The following is a 22,572-nucleotide window of genomic DNA, read 5'->3' as shown; positions in this document are numbered from 1 at the left end:
AAAAATACAATGTACAATTGACAAGGGACAATTTTGATCTTTGATCTTAAAAACTACAGGATAATAGTGTTGTGGTAACTCCCCCCCCCCCCCCCAAAAAAAAAGCATAATAATATTATTCTTGATATCACTAGAAAAAAAAAAGCCTTTGAAAATGTGTTTGCAATAACTATCAGTATCACCAGCAAAGCAGCTTCATTATTATCCCATTAAAGAATAAGATAATATGCGCTGTATTTCGACATTTCATAATTTGCCACTTCACGAATGTTAATTCTCCATTACGAAGGCTAGTTGACAAGACCGACCGCTTCTGGCTCGTCCTTGCTTACGAGAATGCAAGGTTTGTACTTTGGACTTTTGTCCGATGGACTTGTGTACACACGCTCCGAAAATGCGACAGACATTTGTCCATGGAAAATGTTAAAACATGCTATCCAACATTTGTCCGCGGAAAATCTGACAATTGTCCGATGGAGCGTACAAACGGTCGGATTTTCCGCCAACAGCTTGTCATCACACATTTCCTTTCCTTTCTCTCTTCATTGGCTTATTGACTTTGATTGACAGCAGCGGTAACCAATGGCACCACATTGCTGCCTCAGCCAATGAAGAGTGGAGTCCCAGGCAGCAGAGACGCTCCTGCAACATCGCTGGATCTAGATGGGCTCAAGTAAGTATTAGGGGGGCTGAGGGTAGATGCTGCATATAGAATGCATTAAGATAAAAACCTTCTGCCACCACTTTAATACCTAAATAGAATTTTGCAACTTTGGCATGTGTTAGTAAAACCGTACAACTACTTTGTGCATCCAGGAGAATTATACCTTGTTTTTTTCTTGACAAATTGGGCTTTCATTTGAGGGTAAATGGTAATGGATATCTCCTGTTTTTTTTTTTATTATCATAATAGGAATAAAAGTAATAAAAAAAAAATGAAAGGGACAGTGAAAAAAAAAACCAGTAAATAAAAAGTAAAATAAATAAGAACATGCACAGAAGCAAATGCATACATAAGTCGTGCCTGCATATGTAAATGCTATTCAAACAATACCTGTGAGTTATTATCGTGATCGTTAGAGTGAGAGCAATAATTCTAGCACAAAAGGTCCTCTGTAACTCTAAACAGGCAACCTGTAAAAAATTTTTAACCGTTGCCCTATGGAGATTTTAAGTATTGTAGTTAATTTTAAAGCAAGACATGTTAGGTCTCTATTTACTCGACTTAATATCGTTTTTCACACTATACAAAAAAATTGGGCTAACTTTACTTTTGTGTTTTTTAAAATCCATTACAGTGTATTTAAAAAAAAAAAAAAAAAAAAAAAAATATATATATATATTTATATATTATATTTAGGGGTTCTACGTAATTTTCTAGCAAAAAATACAGATTTTTACTTGTAAACAACAAATGTCAGAAAAAGGCCTATGTGTTGTCAGTGATTTGTGTAGTCAGTCAACAACAGCACTTAGTAGCTGTGCATTTCTGGCACATCAACAGGTATTTTTCTGTATTTGCACAATCTTTAAAGGGATACAACATAGGGAAATGTGCATGTATTGCAAAGATGTATTTTTTTTTTAAATTTTGCTTTGACATACAATTTAGTAGTACAAAATGCAATAATCCATAGCAACTAAGCCTGAATAATCATCAATGTCTATGATAGCATTGATCCATTGCTTCCCTGTGGTCTTTGGTACCTGGCAGGCATCTGGAAATGAAGGATATCTTGGAACACAGAGAGCATGTACTTGTTCATTTCTAGTGGGAGTTGGCCAATAGAAAGAAGCAGGTTTTTTACTTCAATGTATGTAGGGTTGCTCTTCAGTATTATATTTGCTGCAGATGTCCTCGCCGTCTTTTCATGTATTCTATAATTCTGGTGGTAGATGCGATTCATTACTTTTTTTACCTAATTCAGAAAAAGAAAATATGTACAATAGATAAGAATGTAGTAATTGTTTCATACACTTAAAGATGATTGTACTGTGTATGTTGTGCTCAAAAAGGCAAGCAGAGGACAAGGAACTAGTATCTTTCACACTGGGGTGGTGGCTGTGTCGGCGGTAAAGCATTACCATCAATTTCAGTGTGCTATTCAGCCGCTAGCGGGGCACTTTTATCCCCCGCTAGAGGCTGAGAAAGGGGTTAAAACAGAACAGCGATATGCCGGCGGTATAGCTGCGCTGCTCCACTGATTTCAATGGGCAGGAGCAGTGAAGGTGCGGTGTATACACCGCTCCTTCACCGCTCCAAAGATGCTGCTAGCAGGACTTTTTTTTAGCGTCCTGCCAGCGCACCGCTCCAGTGTGAAAGCCTGAGGGCTTTCACACTCGGGAGACAGGAGCGGCTCTTTACAGGCACTATGAAGGCCCCTTTTTTTTAGCGCTGTAGTGCCTGTAAGGCACCTCAGTGTGGAAGGGGTCTTAGTCACCAGTGTTGCCTGAGCTCTCCATGCAACTGAATATTTTCCTCTTTATTGGCTTATTATGCCTTGTTCAACACCATGTCTCCTTGTGAAAGTGACAATCTCATGAGCATAGGGCTTTGCTTTCTTATGCCTTTCTGATGACTTGTGATCTAATGACTAGTGGGATATTATTTAAGATCATCAGAGAAGGTGGAACAAACACAATTCCAAGAAATGGAAGAGCAGAAGCAGGGACATCCTTATCACGCAGGTCCTCAGGTGCAGCCTCCTCACCAGCTAGATAACTAACATTAGGTAAGGTACAAATCCAAGGAATGGAAGAGCAGAAGCAAGGATATCCTTGTCCTACTTGTTCTCAGGTAAAGCTTCATCGCCAGCAAGGAAAACAGTGACCAACACAGTAGTGATATCACCAAATCACACTCCAAATTTGTGAGACTAGAAGTCAGTGGCAGCTCTGCTGATATACAGCTATGAAGCTAAGGGCTCATGTAAACAGAATGTTTTAACCACTTCCTGACTGGCGCACGCCGATGTACGTCGGCAGAGTGGCACAGGCAGGAAAATGGGCGTACCTGTACGTCCCTTTAAATTTGCTGCCCTGCCATCGCGAACGCGCCGCCAGCAGCGCATTCGCGTGCTGATGGGGGCCCCTGTGAGTCCGGTTGTGGGTCCCGCGGACTCGTCTCACGGGGCGGCTGAACTAGGAGATGTCATTGTAAACAGCTTCTCCCAATTGTGCCTAGCAACAAGTGACGCTGATCTCGGCTCCATGTGATTGGAGCAGAGATCAGTGTTCACTAAAAGAAAGCCCAGCCCCCAACAGTAAGTAACATGCCCCTAGGAACACTTAACCCTTCCACTACCACCCACCAGTTAACCCCTTCACTGCCAGTGTCATTTACACAGGAATCACTGCATTTGTATAGCAGTGATTACTGTATAAATGACAATGGTCCCAAAAATATGTCAAAAATGTCCGATGTGTCCGCCATAATGTCGCAGTCACAATAAAAATCGCTGAACGCCGCCATTACTAGTAAAAAAAAATTATTAATAAAAATGCCATAAAACTATACCCTATTTTGTAAATGCTATAACTTTTGCGCAAACCAATCAATAATCGCTTATTGCGATTTTTTTTTACCAAAAATATGTAGAAGAATATGTATCAGCTGCAACTGAGGGAAAAAAATATTTATTTTTATATATTTTTAGGGGATATTTATTATAACAAAAAGTAAAAAAGAATGCGTTTTGTCGCTCTATTTTGTTTATAGCGCAAAAAAAAAACGCAAGGATGATGAAATACCACCAAAAGAAAGCTCTATTTGTGGGAAAAAAAGGACGTCAATTTTGTTTGGGAGCCACGTCGCATGACTGGGCACTTGTCAGTTAAAGCGACGCAGTGCTGAATCACAAAAAGTGGTCTGGTTGTAAGCCAGCAAAATGGTCCGGGTCTGAAGTGGTTAAAAACGCCAACACTGCTGTCAGAAAAAAGCAACGTTCATTTTAGTCACATTTTTGAATAGCGTTTATGCACCTTTTTGAGCATTAGTATTTTAATGGATTTTACAGTAAAAACACTTCATAAAAAGACTCGGCTGAATGCAGCTAAACACAGCTAAAAGCTTGTAACAGCGTTTAGCCGCATTTTTGTGCATTTTGCATTTTTAAAGCCAAATAGCCTCAGCTCCTGGACACACTGGCGGTTGGGTTTTTTTCTGCCCCTAAATGTTTATACCTCCAAATGCCACTGAAAGCTTATGTGTGCATGGACACATAGGCTAACATGGAGGAGAGTTCAGCAGCAGAAAAAAAAACACCAGGCGTCCCTAAAAGCAGCTGCAAAAACATCCTGTGTGCATGAGCCCTAAAGGAACAGAAAGCAGTGATGGTGAACCTTGGCACCCCAGATGTTTTGGAACTACATTTCCCATGATGCTCACCTACACTGCAGAGCGCATGAGCATCATGGGAAATGTAGTTCCAAAACATCTGGGATGCCAAGGTTCGCCATCACTGGCCTAGGCACAGGAAGAGCACTGTTATTTTTCAACAGGAATTCAATGTAAATCATAGATTTTTCCCTACAGCTTAGGCACAAATAACATTTCTAGAAGTTCCCTAATATAGCAAATCTTCACTTTTAAGTTTAGATCCACTATAAAGAAAACAATCACCTTCAATATCCAATTGTGTATTTGACATTTTATTTGCAATGTGTATTTGATGTTGTGTTTTTTTGACTTGCTGTTATTTATTTTTTTGTATATCATATTGAAATTTGAACTGATTTCTAACTTCGCATTGTCGCTTTCTCTATATTTGAATATGAATAAAATGTTGCAGGTAAAGATGTATCAAAACAAATTCAACCAAATGTAAATTTGTTTAAAATTATCAATGCTAGTGACATTATTTTCATAGCTGTCAGATATCAATATAATCATGACAATCTTTAACCACTTGCTTACTGGGCACTTAAACCCCCCTCAGTCCCAGACCAATTTTCAGCTTTCAGCGCTGATGCACTTTGAGTGACAATTACGCGGTCATACAACACTGTACCCAAATGAATTTTTTATCATTTTTTTCCCACAAATAGAGCTTTCTTTTGGTGGTATTTAGTTACAGCTCGGAGTTTTATTTTTTGCTAAACAAACAAAAAAAGATGCAAAAAAAAAAAAAAAAAAAAATCATGTTTTAATAGTTTGTTATAAAATTTTGCAAACGGGTCATTTTTCTCCTTCATTGAAGTGCGCTGATTAGGCGGCACTGATAGGCTGCATTGGTGGGCACTGATGGGCTGCATTGGTGGGCACTGATGGGCTGCATTGGTGGGCACTGATAGGCTGCACTGGTGGGCACTGATAGGCATAGTTAAGGCGGCACTAATAGGCACAGATAAGGCGGCACCGATGGGCACAGATAAGGCGGCACTGATGGGCAAAGATGGGCACAGATAAGATGGCACGGATGGGTGGCACGGATAAGTGGCACGGATGGGTGGCACGGATGGGCACTGATAGGTACCACAGATAGATGGGACTGATGGGCACTGATAGGTGGCACTGATAGGTGGCTCTGATAGGTGGCACTGCTGGGCACTGATGGGCGGCACTGCTGGGCACTGATGGGCGGCACTGCTGGGCACTGATGGGCGGCACTGGGGTGCAGCCCCTGAGGCAGATTTTGGGTGGCACTGTGGGTGGCACTGCTGGGTGGCACTGTGGGTGGCACTGTGGGCACTGCTGGGTGGCACTGTGGGCACTATGGGCACTGCTGGGTGGCACTGACAGGGGGGCACTTACTTTATTTCAGGATGGCACTGCGGGTGGCAGGTGGGCACTGGCAGGGGGCAGGTGTCCGTTTAAATTGCTGGCCGTGATCGGGACTGATGTCCCGAACACGGCCGCCGGCGATCGGCTTTTTTTTTTTCTCCTCGCGCTGTCAGCGCGAGGAGGAATACTAGCCGATTACCGGCTCCGTTTTATCACATGATCAGCTGTCATTGGCTGACAGCTGATCACGTGATAAGGGGTCGGGATCGACCCCTTACACGGATCGGTGATCAGGCGAGTCTCACGGACTCGCCGATCACAGAGCGCGCCGCGCGCGCCCCTCAGGGGGGGCGCAGGCCGCTCGTAACCGGGACTACGTCAATAGACGTAGTCCCGAAAATGTGGGTCCGCGCTATTGCTGTCATTTTGCAATAGCGCGGATCCCAAGTGGTTAAATGATGAATTATAGATACACATACACAGCATTTAATAATAGAGAAAAGGAACATTAAATACAAATACACAGACTCTAAATGAATCATGTTTCTTTTTCAATCATCACCAACCTCTGACCTTTAGTGGCAGTGCCTAAACACAGAATTAAAATATAAGATCAAAAAGAAAGCATGTCTACTAATAAACAGTGTGCATATCCATATAAAAGGTAGATTTTGTATCTTATTGTTAAGCTCTAAAGTTACTTATTATGCTTAAATATACTATTTACCAATGTTTTAAAAGCCTTGTTTCTACATATAGCTAGGATTTATATATATATATATATATATATATATATATATATATATATATATATATATATATATATATATATATATATATATATATATATAAAGGTGACCATATTTGCTCATAACAGGGTCAACTTCCTGCTTATCTTCTTATCTCAACGATACGGTTTGTTTGAGTGCAAAACAATAACTGAATAGCATAGTAAAAAAAAAAAAAAAAAAGGTACTTTTTTATTAATGACATTCAGAAATGCTTGTGACGTTTTTCCTTTCATGTTATATCTACTTTAATATTGTTATTTAAAGAGGAAATTAACCCTGGTGGATTTTACTTCCTCTTTATTTCCCTGCAAAGGTAAAGCATAATGGGCTACAATGCATCACATAGTAACCCATTATGTGTCACTTACCTGAAACCGAAGCCTGCGATGTCACCGCTGTCTCCACTAGCAGGGAGCGCCCATCTTCACCCCCCTTCTTTCCAGAGCTGCGAACTCCGGCTCTGTGACTGGCCAAAGTCACGTGACATCACTCCCACATGCGTAAGCCACCAGTCACGGCATGACCCCTATTAGAAACGGCGCGATCTGCCCTTTCTAAAGTGCACATGTGCAGTGGAGGTTTAGGAGATATTTCAAACACCTACGGGTAAAATATAGGCTTACCTGTAGGTAAAAGTGGTTGTACAGGGTGTACAACCACTTTAAAAAGACTCTAGACCAGGCATGTCAAACTCAAGTGAAACACTGGGCTGAAATGATAAAACAAAATCCCCAAGGAAGTTACATTGGGGTTGATTTACTGAAACTGTAGAGTACAAACTCTGATGCAGCTCTGCATAGTAACCAATCAGCTTCCAGGTTTTAGTGTTAAAGCTTAATTGGACAAGCTGAAGTTAGATGCTGATTGGCTACCATGCACAGCTGAACTAGATTTTGCACTGTAAATCTACCCCACAGTGCCAATGATCCTACTTCAATGTGACTTAACTAGTGTTTTTACTGTCCCCCAAATACCCCCATTATGTCCACTGAGGGATGCACCTACTTAAATCCACCTACTTTTTTGTTGTTGTGTATTTTTATGTTGATAGGTTCTTTTTTAACCACTCCCCGACCAGCCTCCACAGTTGTACTGTGGCAGGTTGGCTCTCCTGCGTAATTCTCTGTCATTGTATGTTGATCGCTCCACATTTGTTTGTTTACACATACAGATCCCTGTTCTGTCAGGGGTGTAGAGTGAGATTGTCTGTTCTTAGTGATTAGGAACAGTTTAGTGATCTTCCTCTGCCCCCTGTCAGTCCACTCCCCTCATAGTTAGAAAGCACCTCCCTAGAGAACATTTAACCCCTTGATCGCCCCTGGCGTTAACCCCTTCCCTGCCAGTCTCATTTATACAGCAATCAGTGCATTTTTTATTAGCACTGATTGCTATATAAATGTCACTGGTCCCCAAAAGGTGTAAAAATTGTCCGATTTGTCCCCCGCAATGTCACAGTCCCACTAAAAATTGCAGATCACCTCCATTACTAGTTTAAAAAAAATGCCATAAATCTATCTCCTATTTTGTAGAATGAAATAACTTTTGCGCAAACCTATCAATATATGCTAATTGGGATTTTTTTTACCAAAAATATGTAGAAAAATACATTATGGCCTAAACTGAGGAAGAAATTCCTTTTTTTTACATTTTTTGGGGGGATATTTATTATAAAAAAAAGTAAAAAAATATTAATTTTTTTTCAAAATTGTCACTTTTTGTGTTTATAGCGCAAAAAAAAAAAAACGCAGAGGTGATCAAAAGAAAGCTATATTTGTGGGGAAAAAAGGACATCAATTTGTTTGGGTCCAACGTCGCACGGCCGTGCAATTGTCGGTTAAAGCGATGCAGTGCTGTATCACAAACAATTGCCTGGTCAGGAAGTGGATAAATCCTTCTAAGTTTGGGGACATGCACTTGTTAGTGACTGTTCACTTGTTACAGTACTGTTCTCCAAGATAAAGAATTTACCTATAAGTCAAAATTCCTATTATCTTAATCGTACAGTGCAGGACACAGGACTAGTATTCATAGACCATGGGACATACCCAAGCAATAAAACTAATGTGCGAGTGACAATGTAGTAACCTGTAACTACCAACGGGCCCAAAAGAAACAAGGGTTTAAGGAACCTGAACAAAATACTCAAGATAGCTTCAAGCACCATGCAGCCAAAGCTTGCATTAGCTAAGACCTGAATGTCCACCTGGTAGAACTTTGAAAACAGGTGAACAGAGGAAAACCCAGGACACTCCAATAGCCTTGGTGGAATGGGCTCTAATAGGAAAAGGAGGAATCTTTGGGTGTAGGCCCTGGAGAAGAATAATCTGATCCACCTAGCAATAGTGAAACAAGAAGCAATAAGTACATCACAAAGACCTGGTAAAACAAAAAGGGACTCCTGGGAAAAGCTGGAAGGTGGAAAGAGGAGACCACCCTAGGTAAAGAAAGAAGGTTTTGGTCTCAAGAGGTTACAAGAGAGAGCTGCTAACTCAGAAACATGCCTAATAGAAGTGATGGCAACCAAGAAGGCAACCTTAAATGTGAGATTTTCCAATATAATGCCTCTAATCAGTTTAAACTGGAGTCTCTGAACAGCAGAGAGCAGTAGGTTGAAATCTTAAAGTTTTACAGGATGTTGAAATATGGAATTATATGAGCAAATCCATGTAGAAAAGCCAGGGATAAGGGATTGTGAGATAAAAGGTTAATGGAAGAGGATGGATAAGGTAGAAGCTTGTTCCTTGAGGGCAAGATGCTGGTCATGACCAGACTGAAGAAAGGCCAAAATATGAGTGATAGAGTATTCCCTAGGGCTAAGCCATCTGTCCTCATACCATGCAAAGAAGGCCTTCCCCATGTGATGGTAAATCTTGGGGGAGTTGGATTGACTTAGGCCATATGAGGGATGTGTCTGAGCATATTCCTGTCTTTTAAAGAGGATCTCCACTGTGGATTATACAGGTATTCACCTGTGATATATAGTAACCGATATTTGTACAATATCACTATATCAGACATTCACTCTGTTTATAGTAGGTTACCTTCAATATATCATAATGTATGGATATATATTTATGTTTGTCCTCTCTTTTACAATAGATAAACCTTCTGAAGAAGACCCCTGAGTGGGTCGAAACGCGTAAAGGATTACTTTTATCTATGTTTTACTGTGTATACAGATGTAATAGGGTTCATATGATGTAATTTCCCTGTCTATACATGTACCATTATTCACCAAGTGGAGTTCAATTTCCTGACCACCGTGTCACCCATTTAATTCTTTTATCAATAAATAATTGTATTACAAACTTTCCACGTCATTTCAGTAGTTATTCCTACTGTGTATATATATCAGCCCTCACAGGTAATATATGCTGTTAAAAACCCCACCCAGGGGATATCTTTTTGTTTTTTCTTTACTTATTAGGGGTGACCAGCGCCCTCTGACCCTTTATTGGGGTGTTACTGCCTTTTCTCTTTTTTCTAGGCCACTAAGTCTTATCTACTTGGAAGAGGCCATGGTTCATCTGTCCGAAGTCTGAGTATGTCTATGTACCGCATTACCACCTTTTCCTCCTGTATCTTATGCAGAAGTTGAGGTTGCATCTTCATCAGTGGGAAGGCATAAACCAGTTAACATCTAAGCAATCGCCAGAACATCTATGATGAAGGCTAGAGCAGTGTTTCAACTCCAGTCCTCAAGGCGCCCTTAAGCCACGTACACACGATTGGACTTTCCAACGGGAAATGTTTGATGACAGGCTGTTGGCGGTAAATCCAACCGTGTGTATGCTCCATCGGACAATTGTTGTCAGATTTTCCGCGGAGGAATATTGGCTAGCAGGTTTTAAAATTTCCCGTGCACATATGTGTGTTGTCAGATTTTTCGAGCGTGTGTGCACAAGTCTGTCAGACAAAAGTCCAAAGTACAAACACGCATGCTCGGAACTAAGGATGAGCCAGAAGTGGTCGGTCTTGTAAACTAGCGTTCGTAATGGAGAATTAACATTCGTGACGTGGCAAATTATGAAATGTCGAAATGCAGTGCACAATTCTCTTCTACTTTAATGGGCTAATAATGAAGCTGCTTTGCTGATGATACTAATGGAGTTATTGCACAAGAATTTTCAAAGGCTTTTTTTTCTAGTGATATCAAGAATAATATTATTATGCTTCTTTTTTTATTTGGGCAAGTTACCCCAACACCATTATGCCCTAGTTTTTAGGATCAAAGATACTACTATGTTGGTGTCCCTTGTCAATTTTACATGGAATTTTTAAAATTTCCTGTTATCTCCTGCTGTTTGTACTCTGCACACACGAGTGGTCTCTGTATCCTCGGCTGGGCGTACCTGGGCGCAACAACCTGGTTTCAGCTTGCTGCAAGTCCATCCCCATCATCAGAGGCCCTGGTGAAGAAGCAGGCTGGGACTTAGATTCTGCGCTCTGGGGAACCCTGAGTTGGCAATCCACAAGGGCTCACTATCATAGCTGCTTGACAGCGATCTTATCTCATTTTCTGAGAGATATAATTTTATCATTTTAGTATTGTCCATGTTGACATATTTGTCTTATCCATTTGCAACATTGCTACTCTCTTCGTGCATTTCCATTTATGTGAATTAACCTCACAGGCCACTGTTGCCTGTTTATATTTCTTTATATTATTTGTGCTTCTCTTAGTTACAGATGCATGGTGTGCGCCATGGGCAATTTTCTTTATTGGTTTTGAACATCCTCAATAGGAACCGTTTTTTTATTGTTGTATTTTCATTTTACTATTGTACATGTATACTATTTGTGTTTATTGAGAACTGAAATGACGGGACCCAATAGACCATTTTGTTTTAAAATCCCTTTCCATAGAATACTGATCAGCAAAAAGGAGAAGTATAAACCTTTGAGGGCTGAGCCAGTCCTCATAAAGCACACAAGCAATCTGTATGTGTATGGGAAAAGTTTTTTTACACTTAGCCAATCTCTTAGTACCCATAGGGGTCAGTTTTGGCTGTAGAGAATCAGTTGCTGTTAGGCTAACGCTAGCACACATAACATTAATTAGTGTGTCCACAGTGGAAAGCCTTTGGCGTTTGGACATAGCTTATACCTCATAGGCTTCAAAGGAAGGAAGTTCCTTCACTGCCTCCACTATTAAAATATTGCCCCAGGACTTTCTGTAACATCTTCAAGTTAATGAGGTTCTGCTTATAACTTTTGCAAAGAGTCAGGGGGAAAAATATTATGTTTTTGGACTCTGGAAACTGAAGGCTCTAAAAGTGTTGAGATCTTTCCAAAAACATTCAGACATAGTGGTGCAGAAATGTGCTTTTGTGGAACAGGCAGCATGGTGCGTGTCTGAGGGAGCCAGAGTCCGATAATGGGAGAAGCGTTAACCCCTTGTACACGTGATTGGATTTTCCACAGACAAAACCCCAGACTTTTGTACGAAGGCGCGTGCCTGGATTTTGACTTGCATACAAACGGCAAGGAATTGTCGACCAACAAACACGAATGAGTGACGTACTACGTGTTTTTTCAGCTCTTTAGAGCCACCCTTTGGGCTCCTTCTACTAATTTAGTGTTAGTAGAAGTTTGGTGAGTGTTGATTCGTGCTTTTAATTTCGTGCTTTTCATTTTGCACTTTTCATTCCGCGCTTTTCAGTTCGTTTCTGAACGGCTGTTCGTCAACCAGCCATGTTGCAGAATTGGAGGAGATAACGTGTTATTTATTAGCGGCCCTGGAGTTATTGCTTTGACCCAAGTCCAGTCCAGAAACAGGAGGAGGAGGATTTCTTGGACCAAAAACTGGTTGCTTTATTAATCGTGAGCAATTATGTCATATGCCATTGCTGCAGGAGCTCCAGGAGAATAATCCGCATGATTTTCAGAATTATCTCCGAATGACGGACCTCTGCTTTCACCAACTCTGTTGACCCCCTTTATTAAGAAGCAGGACACATGCATGAGGCTTTTATTTTATTTTTTGGTTGCATAATGATTTGATTTGGTATATTTTCTATATTTGTGGATGCGTAGAATGCAAGTTTTATTGGCAGACAGTCTAATTTTATTTGTTTTCTTTTTTAATGCACAATAAAAAAATTGTGGAGAATAATACTTGGCTATGTGTTTTACTTCAAATGACTGATTGGGAGTAGGCAGTTTACATTTAAAAAAATACAATGTAAAATTAACAAGGGAAACCAACATAGTTATATCTTTGATCTTAAAAACTATGGGATAATGGTGCTGTGGTAACCTGCATCAAAAAAAATAAATAAAAATAACAAGCATAATAATATTATTCTTGATATCACTAGAAAAAAAAATCTAATTGAAAATTTGTTTGCAATAACTCCATCAGTATCACCAGCAAAGCAGCTTGAATATTATCCCATTAAATAAGACGAGAATTGTGCGCTGCATTTCAAGAATTCATAATTTGCCATGTCACAAATGTTAATTCTCCATTACGAACACTAGTTTACAAGACCTGCCGCTTCCAGCTTGTCCTTGCTTTCGAGCATGCTTGTTTGTACTTTGGACTTTTGTCCAACGGACTTGTGTACAAACGCTCGGAAAATCCGACAAGAGCATACAAAGGGTCGTTTTTTCCACCAACTGCCTGTCATCACACAATTCCTGACGGAAATCTGATCGTGTGTATGAGGCTTTAGAGACAAAATAGCAGTGGTTACACAATAAATGAAAAACACCCCAAATCCTCTGCTCAGTAAACCATTGTGTGCTATGACCTACAGAAAGTGCTGTTTAAAGCAAGGAACTAGAGTCCATATGCAGTGAAATCCTGCCTAACCACCTCTACAACTCTAGGCCTAATATGGCCCAGGCTTTGCCCATCATGGTGGGCATATCCCCGAAAGGGTCTTCAAGTTCTGAGAACCATACACATGGACCATGACCATGGACCTGCATAGCAACCTGCAGCTAACGTCGCATGCTGCACTTTTGTGCCAAGATGAACACCTAACGGAGTATCCAGTGCCCAAAGCAAACATTACAGGCTGGCGCCACGCAGACCGAGGGTAACGGATCCAGAAACTACTAGGTAGTGCAAGACAATAAGCAGTCAGATTTAGGGAGAAGATTCTGAAAAAAAATTCAATGGTTTAAAAAATAAAAAACTGTTCCAGAGGAGAAGAGGTTCATCACATAGGGAAACTAGCAAAAAACTAGAGCCTCACAGAATGTACAAGGTTATACAAGGTTATATAGTCAGCTCTAGCGGTGAACCTAGCAAAAATATTTCACCAGTGTCCAATCACCTGAGAGTAACAGCATATGACCCTGCCCATTGCCTTTGAATACCACTCCTGTGTCCTGGTATTAAGGTAGAGTATAGCATTTATCTTTATACTGTACTTGAAGTGGAAATAAACCCTCCTATATTTTACAGCGAAGGAAGCTTCCATCTTATGCCCCATACACACAGTCGGAAATTCTGACAGAAAAAGTCAGATCGGATTATGTTGTCGGAAAATCCAATCATGTGTGGGCTGTATCAGGCTTTTTCTGTCGGAATTTCAGAAGGAAAAAGTTTGAGAGCTGGACTTAAAATTTTCCGACAACAAAATCCGATCTGACTTTTTCCGATCGTGTGTAGAGAATTCCGACGCACAAAGTGCCACACATGCTCAGAAACAATTTGGAGACGAAAGCTATTGGCTACTGGCCTCTACGTAGTCCTGTCGTATGTTACGAACGTCACCTCGTTCCGAACGATTGGATTTTCCGACAACTTTGTGTGACCGTGTGTATGCAAGACTAGTTGCGCACAAAATCCGTCGGAAAAATTTGACGGATTTTGTGGTCGGAATGTCAGACCGTGTGTATCGGGCATAAGCCTCTGTTTGATCTGCAGTTGACATGGTGCTACACATGTGATTAGTTATTACACAAGCGGCTTGCTCTGGAGACACTCGTGGGGGGGGGGAGGGCAGGTACCGTATTTATCGGCGTATAACACGCGCCAGCGTATAACACGCACCCCAAGTTTAGGAGGTAATTTTAAGGAAAAAAACATTTAGGAGATAAGTTTAAGGAAAAAACGTACATTTAAATGCCCATCAATGCAGCCTTATCAGTGTCCACCTGCAGCCTTGTCCATCAGTGCACCCTTGCCCAGTGTCCATCTGCAGCCTTTCCCAGTGCCTTTGCAGCCTTGCCCAGTCTCTTTGCAGCCTTGCCCAGTCACTTTGCAGCCTTGCCCAGTCACTTTGCAGCCTTGCCCAGTCACTTTGCAGCCTTGCCCAGTCTCTTTTCAGGGTTGCTCCGATTTAAATTTGGCGCAGATCCCCCGGTGACTGAGCGGAGAGGAGCGAGCGGAGCCGAGATACACAAAGCCGAAGTATACTCGGCTTTACTCAGCTCCTCTCGCAGTCCCGCCCACCTCCACTGATTACGAGAGGAGCGAGCGCCGCTGACATACAGAAAGCCGAGTGTACTTTGGCTAGACTTGGCTCTGCTCACAGTCAGCGACAGGACTGCGAGAGGAGCCGAGAAATTTAATATTTGTGTCAAAACTTTTGGCCACGACTGTTGTTCTACCTGCTATTTGGAAATAACCCCTTCTGGTTTTTGGAATTTGATGCATGGACACATCTTTATTTTCCATTACATTGGACTTAGAAGCTAGGCAAGACTGAAGCGTTAGTAGCTTACTGAAGGTAGATGCTGGCTTGATCCTCTGGCTCCAGCAGATCTTACAATAAGGCAGCATATATAATCTGTGTTTGTGGTTACATTGTATTGTTGGGTTTTGGATGGAGTAGAGATGGGTTGGAACTTCTGTCAGATTTTTACTGCTATCTAGGGCTCCATTAGCGATCTAACCACATTCTTTTCTCTTATTTTTTTTTTTTTTTTTTTGCTGACAGTGATTTCATTCAACAGGAAAACAAAGTAATATATATAACAGGGACACGTACAGAAATAAAAATCTGATGAGGGTTCTAGCTCCCCTTACTCTTGTTTCTGTCTGTGGTGCTGTCATCACAAGCAACAATTGTCAGGAGGACAGAAAATTTGTGGAAATCTCTCTAACAGAGCTCTGAACAGCAATAAAAACATGACAGGGGTTTTAACCTTTCCCTTTCCACTTGAAATTTTTGGAAGGACATACGCTTTAAAGTGAATTTCTGAATGGTTGCTGCCATTTGTTCCTTGTATTATAGACGTGTTGTTTTTATTCCTGATTATCTGTATGTCACGTGTAAATTGCAAACGTGAAGAATGTCTGCATAGTAATTTACCTCATCAGTGATGAATGATATGTCATAATTCTGAAGAGTGCTGATCGCAATGCTGCTGACAGGCCCCTCCCCAGATTCTGAATATTTCAGCAGCATTGGAATCCCTTCCGGCAGATTGGCATTTTTCAGGGCTAAAAGATATGCTTTCACATCAGAAGGTTTGCTTGCCTTTTGCAAACCATTTAAGATTAACTGCTTGGCTTCCTGAACTACCTGTAATGAAAACAATACAGATTATATCATTTGAAACACACTGTACAGAGCAAAATTCCTATTCATTGTCAACTAGTTCAACTTTATTATTTATAACTGTTCTCACTTTCCATATGACAGAATAAACTTCATGCCATAAAATCCCTGGCATATGACAGACCTTGTGCATATTCATGGTTTGACAGTTCTAACCACTTTTCAGTTTCCTAAAACTTCCAATTTGGCAAAATGATGATTGTTTCCATTACTTGATGTAAATAAATCAAAATACGTGCAGGCCATGTATTACCTATATGCGGTCTGTTTTACCCTTCAAAGCATTTGTAATTCCGTTTAGCAGCCTTCTGATCCATGCACCCACCCTGACAGCATAGCCAGGTTGGTTACCTTATTTTTTTTTACACAAATAGCTTAGCCACCATTTTATTTCCTGCATACTAAATATTAAATGAAGAAGCATTGTCACACAGAAAAGGTTGTTGCTTTGCTTTCTTTTAAGTAGGATACTAGCAGACAACCCTGTGCAATTCAGTAGAGCCTGACTGATTTTCTCTCACCCATGTGATTACAGGAAGCTAATAAAAAGGGGGATTTGGTAATTATAATAAGAATATTTATAGCTATTTTAAAGTTCTGCCTCTGGGCTCCCCTGTATCAAAGCAATCTGGGAAGGCTCTGGATGTATAGGTGGACACTATGCAGAAGACAACCGAAATATCAGTGCCACGCAAGCAAATTCCAGGTAGGTTGGGCCTGAAGAATGCTGGGAGAAGGTATTTATTCACAGAGCATGCTCAGCACAAGGTCTTTCCTAGAATGGGATTGCACCAGCTAGGGGGAGGCTGCTGTCTCCCCTGGCACGTGCTGCCATGTGGCCTCAGGTGGGCAACCCGAGGGCATGAACTGAGAGAGTGTGCTGCCATGTAGCCTCAGGTGGGAGTCCTGGGGCTTACAGTTAGTAAGAGTGACCCTGGTTCTGCAGAGAGCTGGCTGGAGGGCTGGTCTATTCGATACTGTAATGCCCCGTACACACGAGCGGACTTTTCAACATCCAAAGTCCGAAGGACCGAGTCCGTCAGACTATCCGATCGTGTGTGGGCTGCAACGGACTTTTGATTCGCCAAAGTCTGACGGACTTTAGAAATGAAGCATGCTTCAAATTTTCCCGACGGAACTCCGCCGGACCCGGTCCCCTTCGAAAACTCCGCTCGTGTGTATGCTACTCCGACGGACTAAAACCGACGCTAGGGCAGCTATTGGCTACTGGCTATGAACTTCCTTATTCGAGTCCAGTCGTACGTCATCACGTTCGAATCCGTCGGAGTTTAGTGTGATTGTGTGTGGCCAAGTCCGTTCGGCCGAAAAGTCTGTCAGAACTCCGTCGGAATTCCAGCAGAACTCCGACGGAACTCCTTTGGAAGTCTGTCGGACTTAAGTCCGCTCGTGTGTACGGGGCATTAGGGTAGTTTAGATATAGGTGCGTCCTCCAAACGAGTCACCAGGCCCTCCTGAGAGACCAGCCTTCATCCTGGCTGTCTCCAGCAAGAGTTTTCCCCTGGGTCTCCTCAGCTTGGCTTCTTCCACACAGGCAAGACAGCCTAAGGACCACCTCAGGATTAGTAGGCCCCAGACAGGCTTCTGGGCCTGCTTGCAGAACTTGCAGCAGCACATCCTCAGGCCAGGAGGGCCCCAAAGTAACAAATGACTAAGAGCACATGGCTTCTGTTCAATAAATATTCTTTCCCAGAATGCACAGCGGCCAGGAACCTCCTACTGGGTTGCTTCCGGAAAAAGAATATTCATTACAGCTCAACATTAGTTGTAATTCTCACACTGTCCTGTGGTACTAGTGACACCTACTGGCAAATCTGAGCTGTTTACAGCTTAGCCAAAAACTAACTTTACACTATAGCCCAGATTTTATGAACAGGGGTCTACATCTGCTTTCAGCAAGGACTTCACCAGAGCTTAACCGAGAGATCAGATAGACGTACTCAGTTGTGAATAGTTTTATTTCTTGGAGTATCCCACTAAATCCCCTTCCCTATCCACATTCTCCAAAAATAAAACAACAAAAACAAAACCACTAGACTGGTCATTGAAGACAATGAGCGGAAGTGTGTGTATAGTTGGCTTTGTGAATCTACCTTATGCCTGGCTGCGGGGCAAAAAAGGGGAAGAACTGGGCAAAATACCAGCAGTTCCTACGGGGCTGGCACTACAGATAAAATGAGCCAATCAATCTGAAAAAAACAAAAGTATGAATAATTAAATATACTATAATGGTTACCGGTAGTTCAGAGCCTCCAGCCTTGCTCAGTTTTTTGACAAGAGCACCAATAATAATAATGACAGTTTCTCTAATCTCCTCGTTTGCAATTTTTCCTTTGTATTTGTCCTAGAGAATTAAACAAGAAAAAAATTAAGATCAGTAGAACACTTTAACCACTTTCCACACTGTGTATTGCTATGAAGCTGAACAATTTTTGGCCATGAGGTTATGTAAAGCTGAACTTCAGTTATAAACTTAATGACATAGTTACATTGGTCTGGCTTGGACCAATGTAAATATGCATATTCCATATCTTAGGGACATCTCTAAAACTGGAAATCACTGTGGTATTTGGCACAACTACAGTGATCACTGTGATCTTTTGGGTCCTGTTTGTGTCAAACTTCTGCCCCACTGCATACTGACCACAGTGGGTTGCTCACTCGGCTAAGCCACCCTTCACCTTCACAGTATTTTTTCAATGAATAAAAAGCATTCTCTGATTGGAAGAGGTGGAGTGGAGTGGTTATAATATCACAGTCTGCACCTTGCCCAATCATTGTATATCAGGTCATGAGGAACCCCTGCTAAAATGATTACATCTACAGATCATATTTACATTAGCATTACGAGTAAATTGTACAATGTTTTAAATAAATTAATAAAGGATGTGGGATTCCTAGAGTATTTTAACACCTAGGCCAGCTCATATGTTAACACCTACCTGCTGTATATGGGAAAAAAACTGTAATTAAATGATTAATAACAACAAAAAAAGAAATGCAGATAGTTAAAATGATGTTGTGTTCTAGCATTAGCGCTTAATGTAGATGTAACCCTTTAAATTGGTGGTCAGTGGAAATTGGTTGAGAAAGTCTATGGTATATATATGAATAGTACTTTTATTTGATGAGTTTGACTAATTACACCAATTGCTAGGGTAGGACATTGCAATATGGATGTTGATGAATTAGACATGTTAACTTGATATACGATGGCACAGTTTTTCTTCATGTTAGCATCAATTTGTACTTTATTATGGAACAATGCTGAGAGTGTCTGTCATGGGCTATATTATGTGATATAATTCAACACTTATGCTTAGCATGGACTGTTACATTCAGATATATACATAGCATTGTCTATAAAGGGATTCTTAGTCAAAGACAAAATGAATGTGTTGTTAGAAAATTATCTATTTGTGGCTTATGACATCTTCAGGGAGAAATTTGCCAGCATATGGCCTAGAGGCATGATTGAATGGAATAATGGGAATTATTGAATGGAATGCATGATAAGTTAGCAGCTGTAACCTCATGCTGAATAGTTAAGGCAGTGTTGTCTTAAAGCTCTCTAGGGAATATTGCTTGTAAGGACTAGTAGCTAAACTAAATAAAAATAAGTCACTAAAAAAACGATTTAGTCTCTGAATTGAAGGTCAGGACTAAAAGATGCTCTTTTAAAGCCTGTTATTGGAATCTGCAGCATTCAGGTTATCTTTAGCCCTGACATAAAGAAATAACGTCACTAATGGCTATCAGAAAAAGCTATATAATAAACTCTCTGCTATTTTAGGGATTAACTATCTCCTAATTTTTTTATATTTATTAAATTTCCCTGTTGTAGAGCTGTTCACAGTGTGAATCTTAGAGAGGGGGCAGTGATTACAGAACTGGTTGTAGTTCCCTCATAGGAATGCCCATAAATTGGGGTTTAGCCTGGGGTGGAGCTACTGATAGAACTAAAGATGTGCTTTTAAGTAGAGAAGATAGGAAAATCTAATTTTACTATGGTTACAATGGCTGAATGAATACTACTATTTTTTTACACCATGCTATTATGTAAAACCTACTTTAGTTGACACAATATATCAAATGAACTTACAAGCAGAGCTCTCAGCATACTTTCATTTGGATGTGAAGCCAGGCCAGAGGCATATAAGAATCTCTCTTGTAACAAAGGTCTGCTTCCATTACCAAAGTCCAAAAATTCCAAAACGGCCTTCAAAGATTCAGGAGTTTGAGCAAAAGTCACTGCATCAACCAGCTGAGGACTGTGCAAAAACAGACATTAATATTTTTTAGCTTGTCCACTGCTAAAGCATGCATTTTTGACACAAATATTCACATCATATTTATTACAGGTATTAATATATCAGCAACAAATTACACAGTGCTTTACATATATTATACATTCACAACAGTCCCTGCCCTCAAGGAGCTTACAATTTAAGGACATTGCCTCATATGCATACATATACATACTAGTGCCAATTTAGACAGGAACCAATGAACCTACCAGCATTTTGGACTGTGGGAGGAAACTCACGCAAGCACAGGGAGAACATACAAGCTCCATACAGGTAGTGCTATGGAAGTAATTCAAACCAGTTAACCAAGTGCTATAAGTGCAGAAGTGTTAACTACTAAACCACTGTGCTGCCTCATATGCTGCTTGTTTTGTATAATGTTGAAGCATTTTCTCATTTTATTCCCTCTATAAAATTATAATACTAAGGTTTAAGAAGAGTATTCATATGAGACACCAGAAACATGTCCACAAACTTCTGATCCTTTAAATACTGTAGTACAGTAAGTGTACTTTAAATCAAAGCCACTGGAGCACCAGAACTCATCCCAAACTTCACTACTGACAAGGTGTATACTTCTTCTGACTCTGGCAAAAATCCAGATGGCCACCAAGCAATACTCGGGGGGGGGGGGGGGTGGAGGTTTGGGCGCAATCAGCTTCCAGGTGTATTGTCAAAGCTTAATTTAACAAGCTGCAGTTAAAAGCTGATTACCGTGCACCAGATTTTGAGTGCTCCAGTTTTGTAACCCCCCCCCCCCACACACACACACACACACACATCTATTTTACAGTCACAGGTGCACCACTGCCTTTTTCTGCAATTCTTATATTTTATGTTTGCATACCCTTACATGCCTTGGCTAGTACCCCTGGGGATACTCATGTCCCAAGTTGGGAACAACTGCTCTAGCATAATGAGAGGTAAAACTATTCCCCTAATATAGAAGAATGTAAGGTGCTATACTGCAGTATCACAATGTGTATCCATATCAGCAGCAAGAGAAGGTGGTATGTGGACTTGGCTGGGCTGCCTCGGTGTGATCACTGGGATAGTGGTAAAGACAGTATAAAAAACACACAGTCAAGGCGCTCCAGGGAGGTCATATGAAACTGTGTGGGATAGATGTACTAACCAGAGCCCAGGGTCCACCGGAGACAAGGAAATCTAGTTGAAATCATGCTTTAATTAAAGGGCAATTAAAAGTCTTATGCCGCGTACACACGACCAGACTTTTCGAGGGACTAAGTCTGACAGACTTTCGACGGAGTTCTGACGGAGTTCTGACAGAGTTCTGACGGACTTTCCGAATGAACGGACTTGGCCACACACAATCACACCAAAGTCCGACGGATTCGAACGTGATGACGTACGGCTGGACTAGAATAAGGAAGTTCATAGCCAGTAGCCAATAGCTGCCCTAGCGTCGGTTTTAGTCCGTCAGACTAGCACACACACGAGCGGATTTCTCAGTAGGAACTGGGTCCGGCAGAGTTCTGTCAGAAAAATTTGAAACATGTTCCATTTCTAAAGTCTGTCAGACTTTTGCAAATCAAAAGTCTGCTGCAGCCCACACACGTTCGAATAGTCTGCCGGAATCATTCCGTCAGACTTTTGATGTTGAAAAGTCTGGTCGTGTGTACGGGGCATAACATGGTGCTGTGCACACAACTGCTAGTTGAAAGATCCAAACCATTGATGGAAGGGATGTACCAGAGGGGCTGTGAGGGCTGTGGGAGTCCGTGGCAGAAGGCTGTGATGGAGCTGCAGGACCATGATAGGAGAACGCCGGCCATAGCACAGGGATTAGAGGATCTTGCGTCCCTGGGAGTAACGTCAACAGAACTCGGGACAGCTGCACACCATAGGCTAGCAGGGCCTGTAGGAGCGCAACAGAAGGTTGGTTAGAAACCCTTGCTAACCTATGTTGTGCAGCTGTCTTCCCAGTGGTCTCCTGTCAAGGACATGCAGCTCCATTGCAGAGAGAATTTCTGGATGATTGCTGTGGAGATCTGAGTGGAAGTGGGAGCGTTTACCGTTTACCTGTAAAAACCAGGTACCCCCCCCCCAAACAAAAAATGGCTAAAATAGAAGAAAGGAGGGAGGGAAGGGCATAGAGTGGAGCTTCCCATTTAGGGTGAAGCTCCTCTTTAACCGCAAAAGAAAAAAAAGCAGGTATGGTGTTCTTTCAGATAGGAATGTATTATTTAGGA

At 41.3% G+C, this 22,572-nt stretch overlaps 1 protein-coding gene across 1 annotated transcript in view; it reads right to left on the bottom strand.

Moving 5' to 3' along the window:
• The window catches only part of MTTP (microsomal triglyceride transfer protein), an 88,707-nt gene that overhangs the window by 15,762 nt on the left and 50,373 nt on the right, over positions 1–22,572 (bottom strand). The window contains exons 9-12 of the mRNA XM_077476616.1: positions 20,155–20,323; positions 18,289–18,396; positions 15,786–15,998; positions 1,708–1,919 (exon numbers count right to left, since the gene is read on the bottom strand). Of these exons, the coding sequence (XP_077332742.1) occupies positions 1,708–1,919; positions 15,786–15,998; positions 18,289–18,396; positions 20,155–20,323 (702 nt within the window). The remainder of the gene's footprint in view (positions 1–1,707; positions 1,920–15,785; positions 15,999–18,288; positions 18,397–20,154; positions 20,324–22,572) is intronic.

The sequence above is a fragment of the Lithobates pipiens genome, unplaced genomic scaffold (genome assembly GCF_037356315.1).
Source record: "Lithobates pipiens isolate NorthernLeopardFrog02 unplaced genomic scaffold, aLitPip1_a1.2 Scaffold_13, whole genome shotgun sequence".
Taxonomy (NCBI): Eukaryota; Metazoa; Chordata; class Amphibia; order Anura; family Ranidae; genus Lithobates; species Lithobates pipiens.
Note: the sequence above shows the minus strand (reverse complement) of the source record. Positions and strands in the feature narration are given on the sequence as shown.